This window comes from Fonticula alba (genome assembly GCF_000388065.1).
Source record: "Fonticula alba strain ATCC 38817 unplaced genomic scaffold supercont2.1, whole genome shotgun sequence".
NCBI classification, from domain to species: Eukaryota; order Rotosphaerida; family Fonticulaceae; genus Fonticula; species Fonticula alba.
In genome coordinates this window covers 650,894-660,407 of record NW_009242971.1, presented here as the reverse complement: position 1 = coordinate 660,407, position 9,514 = coordinate 650,894, and the positions used below count along the sequence as shown (strand labels likewise).

The following is a 9,514-nucleotide window of genomic DNA, read 5'->3' as shown; positions in this document are numbered from 1 at the left end:
GCCTCTGTGCTCCGCCCCCCCCCCCTGAGATGCAGGGGGCGAGGGCGAGGGAGAGTAATGCTGTCTCCGTGGCCCACCCCCTGGGGCCCGGGCAACACCCCTTTTGTCCGGAGTGGATCTCGCTCCCCTGGCATGGCTCTGCCGGGGTCAGCTAGCGCCCCTGGGCCCTCCTCGGCCGGGCAGGATCGCAAGAGCCGGAGGAGGCGGCCCCGCAGGAGAGGACGTGAAAACACACGATTCCGGCTCCCTGCCGGCGCCCCCCCCGGTCCCTCGCTCCCCTCCTGCCCGGGGCTCTCCCCCGCTGGGGAGGTGGGCATCGGGCGGCAACGTGCCGGCGTCTCTCTCGCTCGCTCTCTCTCTCGTCGCAACCGCCAACCGGCAGGGGCACAAGTCTGAATCGCACCCTCGGCCATCGCCGCTGGCCCCGGGGGCGTTCGGCAGACTCGCCCGGGCCACCGGGCCGTGGCGAGCGCCCCGTCGGGCGTGGTTGGTGGGCAGGGCCGCGCGACCAGCGCTCCGGTGGCATTAGACGCGGGTCTGGAAAGGCAGAACCGCGTAATAGTGTTTCGGTGTCTTGCCGGGAGCGTGTGCCAACGCTCTAGTACGTCGACGCCCTAGGGTCACTCCGGGAGTGGCGGGAACGCGGCCCGTGTGTGTGTATATGTGTGTGTGTGTGTGTGTGTACGTGTGTGCGTGTACGTGTGTGCGTGTACGTGTGTGCGTGTGCGTGGTCGGTCCCGTTTGTGCCCATCCTTCCTTGCCTGGGGGGGGGCGCGGGCGTGGGGGGCCCGGTTGTCCCGCTGGCCTCCGGGGGGGGGGGGCGGGCGGGCGGGGGGGAGGGGGGGGGGGGGGGGGGGGGGAAGGGGAGACGAGGGTGCTCCACTGCCAGGGGTGCAGCCCCCGAGAGCTCGAAGCCCCAAGATCGCTCCGGGGGAGGAGGTCGGGAGGATCGCTCTCCCCGGGCCGCGGTGAGCGCACTCGCGATTGAACATGCTCCGGGCCGGCCACCGGCCGCCGGCTCTCAATTCGGCAGGGCCCCCCCCCCCCCCCGCACGCGCTGGCCCACCAGCGCCGGACCCCCGCCTTGTCCCCGCCTGCCGGGCGACATGCGCGGGCAGAGTGCGCTCGGCCTCCGCCCCCGGCCGGGGGGCGCCATGGTCGCGCACGGTGTGGTCCTCCCGAAGCAGACAGGCCGCCTTCGGGTCGTTGGCCCGGGCCGGGCCCGGCCCCGCCCCCTGTGGTATGGCTGAAGGGCTTTCCCTCCGGCCAGGGGGTATCCCGGATTTGCGAGAACGTTGGCCCCACCTGGAGTCGTGCACGCGCGGGGTCGAGAATTCGCCGGACACGAGCCGCGCGAGGGAAACACGCACACATGGGTGGCCCGCGCTTGGGCCGGGTGACGACGGAGGGCCTCCGCCCCCCCCCCCTGCATGTTCACCCGGAGGGGCCGGTTCACCGGCCTCCCTTCGGCCGGCGTTTGGGCGGGCTCCTGTTGGGGGTGGAGCTTTATTTTCATGGTGGAGCTCGTTTTTTCCGCTTCGCAGGCTGGGGCTGTGTTGGCGGCTCTGCCCCCCCCCCCCCTCCTCGGCGGCCCGCCATCACTCGCCTGCCCGCGCCCCTCGGCGCCTCCCTCGGGGGCGATGTTTTTTCCAGTGCCACACTCGCGCGCCCATCAACGTCCAGGTCAGCTGCACACCGACTCCCCCCCCCCTCCCCTCCCCCTCCTCGCCCACGCTCGCGTGTTCTTCCTCTCTCGCTTGCACCCTCATCCCCCCCTCGCCGGCTGCCGCCCCTCCCTCCGCTTTCTCTCTCCCTCCTCCCCTCTTTGTGCTTGAGGCCTTCTCCTGATTGGAGCTCCCCTGCCGTGTGCGTCCCCCTCCTCTTGGCATCGATTCACGCGTCGCCCGCCCGGCTGTCCCTCCTCCCCCTTGCTCCTCCCTCGCGCCTTTCCCTCTTTCTCATCTTGCCCATAGCTGCTCCCGCCCTTTCCCCTCCCCAGCCACCCAGATGCTGCGTCTTGCCTTGCAGCAGCGGGCGGCGCTGCGGCGCATCACCCTAGCCAGCGGCCGGCTGGCCCCGCGCCCTGGTATTCCCTCGGTGGCTCGGCCTTTGGCCCCGGTGGCTCGGCGCGAGTATGGCGGCGGTGGCGGCCCCCGGCCGGCACACACCTCCCGCCATGCCGGCAACCACAGCACAAGCCCCGCCCCCGGTGCCGGCATCTTTGTGTCGGAGTACTTCCAGCTTTCGCCCTTTGAGGTGCAAAATTTCCTGCAGCTCCATCGCATGGAGAACTCCAGTGTCGGGGAGGACGTACACGTGAAGCACTGCATCCGTTGTCGCACCATGCGCCTGTCCGAGTCCAACTGGTCGCTGACCATCAACAAGAGGTGCGCATGCATGTGGAACTGCCCCCCTCCCTCCAAACGCACACGCACGCACACGCACGCACACGCACGCACACGCACGCACACGCACGCACACGCACACACACACACACATGCATGCACCCTCAGGTGCTTTTGCTTGCCGCTGCCGGGCCGCCTCCGGGCCTACTGACTCCCCAAACTCCCCGCCTTTTTGTCCCTCCCACCGCCGCCCCCAGCAATGGGAAATTCTTTTGCAGCGCCTGTCGCGGTGGCGGGTCTTGGTATGACTTCAAGAGCCTCACCTATGGGCCCTCCTTCTCGAGCACCTGCGTCGGGGGCACCGGCCTCGGGGCCGGCCCGACCGATCCGCCCTCCATGACATTGGATGACATCCGGATCTGTGCGTGCCCCCACGAGGCATTTGCCTCCCCCAAACCGCACGCACACACACACACACACACGCATATGCATGCATGCCTCTGTGCTCCGCCCCCCCCCCCTGAGATGCACACGTGCATGGCCTTTTGCTGACTCCCCCCCCCCCCTCCGGCCACAGCTCTTGAGCAGAGCCCCGAGGTGATTGGTTGGATCCAGGAACAGCACCACATCCACCAGGACACCCTGAGGCAATTTGATGTCGGGATCTTCGAACTGGTTCGAGAGCCGGTCGAGTCGCAAGACGAAGCCGAAGTCGCCGCCACCCAGACAATCCCATACCTGGCCTTCCCATGGTTTTCCTGCACCCAGAAGGACAGCCAGTCGACCTCCTCCGGCCCAGGCACCCTGGCCACCGGGGATCTCCTGCGTGTGAAGCTGGTCAACATCCAAGGTGCGCCCTTGCTCCTCCTGGCTCGGGGGCTTTGCCTGGCTCGCCCGCCCGCCCGCCCGCCCGCCCGCCCGCCCGCCCGCCCGCCCGCCCGCCCGCCCGCCCGCCCGCCCGCCCGCTCGCTCGCTCGCTCGCTTTGCCGGAAGCCTCCTCCTTCCTCTGACCCCGGCGAGATCCCTGCCCCCACAGATTCGAAGAGCTTCGAGCTGGACCCACGCCAGGGCGAGACGGCTCTCTTCGGCCTGCCGACCGTGGTATCATCCCCCAGCAAGGGCCTCATCATCACGGCCAATGAGTGGGATGCCATGGCCGCGACCCAGGAAACCGGCCTCCCGGCGGTGGCCCTGCCCCTGGACTACCTGTCGCTGCCGATCAACTCCATGCCGCTGCTCGAGCACTTCTCCCGGATTTACCTGTGGTTCCCGAGCGATGTGGCGGGCAATGAGGCGGCCGACAAGTTTGCCCGCAAGCTCGGCCGCGATCGGTGCTTCGTCGTCCGGCCGCCGGTGCGGGAGGATGGCAGCCGCGACACGGCCGAGCCCTGCCAGCCGTCTACCATCCTGCAGACGTACCACAGTGTGGACTCCGGCAGTCGGACTCTCCAGCCGGAGGAGGTGGCTCGAGCCATGGAGCTCCTGCAGGTGGACATGTCTTCCGGCGCCGGGCCATCGGCCGCCGGGAGCCAAATGCTCCGGCGTCTGCTGGATGCCGAGCGCATCCCGCACGAGCAGATCCAGCGCTTCACGGCTCTGCGGACCGAAATCTACAATGAGTTCATGCAGCCGGCTCGGGTGCTCGGTGTCCCCTCGCGCACTCTGCCCGGGCTGACTCGCATCATCAAGGGCCTTCGCCGGGGCGAGCTGACCATTGTCACCGGGGCCACCGGCTCCGGCAAGACCTCCTTCCTCAGCCAGCTGTCGCTGGATTACTGCGTCCAGGGGGTGTCCACCCTGTGGGGCTCCTTCGAGATTCGGAACTCTCGTCTGGCCAAGAAGATGATTTCCCAGTATGCTGGCCGTGGCTTCGACACGGACAGCCTGAAGGACTTCGACAAGTGGGCAAACATGTTCGAGAGGCTGCCGATGCACTTCCTGCGGTTCTTCGGCTCGACCAAGGTTGAGCTCGTCCTCGACGCCATGGAGCACGCGGTCTATGTGCACGACGTCGAGCACATCATCCTAGACAACCTCCAGTTTATGATGTCCGGTCAGGGGAAGGGTGGCTATGAGAAGTGCGTGTGCTTTCTTGCCGGGGTTGCCGGGGTTGCCGGTTTCTCCCTTCCTCCCAGCTCCCTCTGCTCCGATGTTCCTCCCCCTCCCTCTCTCTCTGCATGCGCACACGCACACACACACACACACACGCACACGCACACACACGCGCACACGCACACGCCATGCTAATGCACCCATGCACCCACCCATGCACCCACCCAACCCAGGTTCGACATGCAGGACAAGGCCATTGAGCAACTGCGCACCTTTGCCTCGGAGAAGAACATCCACATCACCGTGGTCATCCACCCCCGCAAGGAGGATGACAATGTCCCCTTGATGACGAGCTCGGTGTTCGGCACGGCCAAGGCCACCCAGGAGGCCGACAACGTCATCATCCTCCAGCGTAACCGCCGTGGGCGCTATCTTGATGTGCGGAAAAACCGCTTCGATGGTGAGCTCGGCACCGTGGGTTATGTGTTCGATCGGCCGTCGCAGCGCTTCATCCAGGTCGAGGCCAACACCGTGTTGCCGGGGAACTCCGACGAGGAGGCCTCCGGATCCGAGGCCCCCATGAAGCCCGGCCCCTCGGCCGGTGCCCGCACTGCCCTAACCAATGCTGGTCGCCCTGCGGTGGCCGCTGCCTCCGCCGGCAAAGCTTGAATGCGCCCGGCCCGACCGGGTGTTGCCCACGTGTGCCCCTGCCCTCGCCCCCCTACCTTGCCTGACCCCGTGGTGTTGTCTGGGCGCGCGTCACCTCCCTCCCGTCCCCCCCCCCCCTCCTCCTCCCACCCATCCGCCTTGGCGTCCCCGTGCTGCCAACCATCCCTCTTTCCTCCTTGAAGGCAGGGAGGGCAGACGAGCCTGTGAAGCCGCCCTCAAGAGCCCTCTCACTCTCTAACTCCTCGCCCCTTTGAATGCCGTAATAGAGCCATGTCCTTGCTTCTTCCTCTTCTTTTCCTCGTGCGGTCTCCCGCTCTTTCACTTGGGACCATCGTCACATTGGACCCCCCATGTCGCGAATACCAACCAGAACATGAAAAGAGGGCTACATTGTGCATGTGTGTGTGTGTGTGTGTGCTGACGGCGGTGCCGGGGCTGGGGGCCGGTGCTGGTGCTGATGATGGCGGCAGAAGGAGCACGCTCATCCCTTAAGTACGTCCGGTTGCGAGATGCTCGGGCAAAAGGACCGCGTCAGCTCGAGCATGAGATGCCTGCACTCCGGCCTGGCCAACATGCACAATGGCGGCCGGGGTGAGGCCGGCCGCGAATAGGTCGACTGGATCTCGGGCTGAGGCCCGGTGGCCCGGGCTGCCGACCAGCGGAGTCCGCGGGGGGGTTGTATCTACAGGGTGGGCGGCGGTGTGTTGGTTGGAGGGCCGAAGTGGAGGGGAGGAAACAAAAGGGGCAGAAGAGGGCGGAAAGGAGAGGCAGGAGGAGGGGGGGGGGGGGGGGGGGGGGGGGGGTCGCAGCGCACAGGTGAGAAGCTGGTCACGAATCTCCGGTCGGGCGAGTGACAGGAGTGTTTGGTGGACGAGGGACACTGTTGTGTGTATGGGTGAGTCAGTGTTTGTGCGCGTGTGCATATGTGTGTATGTGTGCGTGTGTGTGTGAGAGAGAGAGAGAAGGGGAGAGACAAAGAAAAGCAGAGACGGTGGGAGTGCAAAGGGGGCACGCTGGCGTACCCGGGGAGTTGCTGGGCAGGGCAATCTCGAGGACAAAGCGCTCGGCAAACATGAACCGAATACACGTCTGGGTGCGGGCGAAAGGGGGACACGACCGAGGGGAAAGAGCGGGTGGAAGGAGTGTCAGTTACATGGCGCGGCGGGGGGAGGGGGGGGGTAGGGAGGAGCAAAGGGGGCAACAGCAACACTGGCAAAACATACGGCCGGGAACTTGGCCAGTGTCTCCTGGCGTTCTTTATCGCGCATGGCCCGAGTCTTGAGCGCCTCCTGGTCGGCACTCCGGAGACTGGAGAGCACCGCACCAAGATCGTTATTATTCAGCTCATAGAAGGAGTCGCTAGCATCTGTGAGAGGGGAGGGAGGTTTGGCTGTCAGAACAAGGGGGCAAAGGGCGGGCAGAGGGGAGGGGAGCGAGTGGCAGCAGCCGCAGGAAGCAGCAGAAAGCAACAGGAAGCAAGAGAGAGGGAGAGAGAGAGAGAGGGGGGGGGGGAGGGAGAGAGGGACAGATATAAATATGGACAAAACGCACCCTGCTCCAGCGAGCCCGGGACAGTGGTACGCTGGGAAGTGGTGATCACCCGTCGGTGAGCCAGAATGTTGCCCGATTGGCAACCTTCACAGTCACAGCCGCGCACACCGGAGGCCGTGGCCCGAGCCGGAGCAGGGGCATGGGCCGGGGTCGGGCTGCGCCGAGGGGCCGGAGCAGTGTGGACGACCGGCGGCGGGTCGGTGGTCGTCCGGTCAGCCGGCATCTCGGAGGCCTGGGTCGATTGCCGGTCTGGGGCCGCGAAGATCGAGCGCTCGCCGGGGGAGGGCGGCTCGAAGAGACCTTCGGGGATTTGGGCCTGCGAGGGAAGCTGCGAGAGGACCCACTCCCCGGTGGCCGGAGCCGGATCGGTGGTTTGCTTGGCGACCGGCACCAGGCGGAGGTGCTCGATGTTGCGGCAATCCGGTCGAGCGAGATTGGCACGGAGGCACTCCAGGTCGGCCGGGTCCGCCTCGCGTGCCGGGCGCCAGCGGACTTCAAAGAGAATGGTCCCGGCGGCGGCGGCCGATCCAGCACGCTGGAGCAGCCCAAGCGAGCAGAGGCGCGTCCGCCACAGGAAGTTCCACCCCTCGTCCAAGTGGTAATTGAGAATGCGCAGGGTGGGTGTCCGTCCGGCGGCCACCGCCAAAAAGGCGTCGAGTGCCGGGGCGCCGGGGGCCAGCTCGAGCGCCGTCGCCGAGCCCGGCTGCAGCCCAGGCAGGGCCGTCAGCACATCCAGCAGCCGGGCCTCGGGCTCGGCGGCCAGGCGGAATTGCCCGCGGTCCGTGCGCACAACCAACGACACGCGGCCTTTTGGGGCAACGGAGCACAAGGGCATTGGAAGGTGTTTCAGCACATGATCTGGTCGCAGGAGAGCCGGCAATGGTTGGTGGAGTAAGACGCGCACTCTTGAGATCGCCGCGCCGGGTGGCGGTCGGCAGGGCCGTGCCGGAGGTGATGCCGTGCTGCTGCGGTGACAGGGAGGCATCAATCGGCTGGCGCTTCCAGCTTTCGGGGGGGGGTGGGGGGGCGAGTGACGACCGGGGGCGGGAGGGGAACGAGAAGGGGACACAGATGTCAGACCGAGCGGCACCGTGGGGGGTGATCGAAGAGGCGACGAAGAGGAGGAGGAGGAGGAAGAAGAAGAGACAAGCCAACCCCCGAGGGAACGCACATAATTTGCAGGTCCTCAGCAGCAATCTGGCGACGGGCGAACCGGAAGCAGGCATCCTCGAGGGCCAGCTGGATTGGCCGATTGGCGAAGCACCGGACGGAGGCGCGGTCGGCAGCAGTCGGGCCGAAGTCGAAGGTAAGCGTGAAGTTCGGGCCGGGATTGGAGCCAGCGGCGCCGGCTCCGGGTGCCAAAACTCGGCCACTCATTGAAAGGAGCGAAAGGCACGGGGGGAAAGGCGAGGCAGGCAACAGGTGGGGGGGGGTGGGGGGGGGGGGGGAAGGGAGGGACAGGGGTGTCGGTTCCCTCGCACGCGGGTGCGCCAGGCCCTCAACTCCGAGGTGGCACAGATATCCCATGGCCTGGGACCCGGGCCGTCGGGGGCCGGAGGGCCGGTCGGTACCGAGCGGGGATGCGGGGGGATCGCGCGCTACTGTGGGGCTAGATCTTGCTTCGGCTTCCAGAAACTTGCAGCGCGCTAGCCGAGGGGGGGGGGGGGGGGGCCGGATCGCGCTGGTCATGTCGCTCCGACGCTGCCCGGGACCATGAATGGGCACCTTCGACAGCTATCAAACGGAGGCCTGGGCCCGATCTTGCGGGCCTGCGCCACGGGCGGACGGCGCTTCCCGCGCACTCACGCCCCTGTCACCTCGCCGTTGGCCGGCCACGCAACGGGGCCGGAGGCATCGCAGGCGTGTGTGTGTGTTCCCTTCGGCGCAAGGGGGTGCAGGGAGGATGACAGTCCGGAGGATGAAAAATGCGGCGCAGCGGGCACGGGAAAAGGCGCATTCTCGCAGGGCCCTCCCCCCCCCCCCCCCCTTCGAGCGGTCGGGGAAACGCGCTTGCCCCCTTCTGGCGCGCCCCGGGGCCATCACGACACGGACCCCACCCACACCCACAATATTGCCCAATATCGCCGCCGGTTCGAAGGCCCCGTCAATCTAGAAAAAACACCCTGCAATCCATGATCTGGCTGTTTCGGCCCCCCCCGCCGCCTCGACAGGACCCGGCCCACAAAGGCCCCCGAGGACGGACGCCCTGCTGGGGTTTCCCTCCCTCACCCTGGCGTGCCCGTTCGGAGGGCACATTGTGGAGGGAACCACCCGGGGCAGCCCAGGGGCCGGGCCAAGGAAATCCGGTTGAACTCGGCATTGCGCCGGCATCGGGGCCCCACCCCCCGCCGGGCGCCACGGACACATTCACAAGCCGGCCGCCCGCAGGACCACAGCCGGAGGCCGCCGAGAACCGGTCCCCTGGTGGTGCCATGTGTTGTGTGGGCGGGGGATTGCTGGAACCGAAAAAGAGGAAACATCAGCACAAGCGACGAACCTTCGAATCGGTCCCACCCCCAACCTCCAATCGGAAGGGCCCGGACACATTATGCAGCTCCAAAAAGAGGATGGACATGAGCCTTTCCTCGGCCCGTCGTGTCTCTCGCTAAACCCACCTCTCGAAAGGTGTGGATGGGGCTGGAAGAGGGAAGAAAAAGGCGGAATATCAAACCCTAGATGTGGATTTTCCGGTGCCTGTTGCATTATTTTAGCCGCATCATCCCCCGGGTCCCTGACTTCTGGATTGTTCTGGCCAGTGGGCGGTCAGCTCGCCGGCCGGGCCTCCGGCAGGACGTCCCTCGTCAAATGCCAACCTTCCTGGCGGCTCGATCGGCCTCTGGTCCGCTGCCTGTTCGTCACCAGCGAGACTAGCGGGGGAGGGGCGGGATGGGGGGGGG

General features: G+C 67.0%; 3 protein-coding genes across 4 annotated transcripts in view; 2 read left to right on the top strand and 1 right to left on the bottom strand.

Annotated features, from left to right (window-relative positions):
- The first annotated feature begins 1,706 nt into the window (after positions 1-1,706).
- Positions 1,707-5,181, top strand: H696_00137. Of its 2 annotated transcripts, none has more exons than XM_009493972.1 (6): positions 1,707-1,866; positions 2,000-2,387; positions 2,603-2,766; positions 2,923-3,195; positions 3,382-4,423; positions 4,631-5,181. In XM_009493972.1, the coding sequence occupies exons 2-6, from the start codon at positions 2,008-2,010 to the stop codon at positions 5,064-5,066; spliced, it is 2,295 nt and encodes a 764-aa protein (XP_009492247.1). In that variant the 5' UTR covers positions 1,707-1,866; positions 2,000-2,007; the 3' UTR covers positions 5,067-5,181. The 2 variants fall into 2 exon arrangements, with proteins under 2 accessions (XP_009492247.1, XP_009492246.1); XM_009493971.1 differs by having other exon boundaries at positions 1,974-2,387.
- A 279-nt stretch (positions 5,182-5,460) lies between these two features.
- On the bottom strand, positions 5,461-8,059 carry H696_00136 (hypothetical protein). The gene is made up of 7 exons (XM_009493970.1): positions 7,789-8,059; positions 7,522-7,622; positions 6,618-7,424; positions 6,290-6,432; positions 6,089-6,155; positions 5,881-5,946; positions 5,461-5,748 (listed from the first exon to the last, which is right to left on the bottom strand). Exons 1-7 carry the CDS (start codon positions 7,992-7,994, stop codon positions 5,555-5,557), a joined length of 1,584 nt encoding a protein of 527 aa, XP_009492245.1. The 5' UTR covers positions 7,995-8,059; the 3' UTR covers positions 5,461-5,554.
- Positions 8,060-9,293: 1,234 nt separating this feature from the next.
- Positions 9,294-9,514, top strand: part of H696_00135 (peptidylprolyl isomerase) — a gene marked incomplete at both ends in the record, with an annotated part of 2,869 nt that continues 2,648 nt past the window's right edge. Inside the window, one exon of the mRNA XM_009493969.1 lies at positions 9,294-9,456. Within this exon, the coding sequence (XP_009492244.1) occupies positions 9,294-9,456 (163 nt within the window). The remainder of the gene's footprint in view (positions 9,457-9,514) is intronic.

Coding starts and splice junctions, on each gene's coding strand:
- H696_00137 (XM_009493972.1), top strand. CDS start 2,008: ATGCTGCGTCTTGCCTTGCAGCAGCGGGCGGCGCTGCGGCGCATCACC. Junction 3,196..3,381: donor GAAGCTGGTCAACATCCAAG/GTGCGCCCTTGC, acceptor CTGCCCCCACAG/ATTCGAAGAGCTTCGAGCTG. Junction 4,424..4,630: donor GGGAAGGGTGGCTATGAGAA/GTGCGTGTGCTT, acceptor CACCCAACCCAG/GTTCGACATGCAGGACAAGG.
- H696_00136 (XM_009493970.1), bottom strand. CDS start 7,994: ATGAGTGGCCGAGTTTTGGCACCCGGAGCCGGCGCCGCTGGCTCCAAT. Junction 6,433..6,617: donor CCCGGGCTCGCTGGAGCAGG/GTGCGTTTTGTC, acceptor CCCCTCTCACAG/ATGCTAGCGACTCCTTCTAT. Junction 5,749..5,880: donor TCGTGACCAGCTTCTCACCT/GTGCGCTGCGAC, acceptor CCCACCCTGTAG/ATACAACCCCCCCGCGGACT.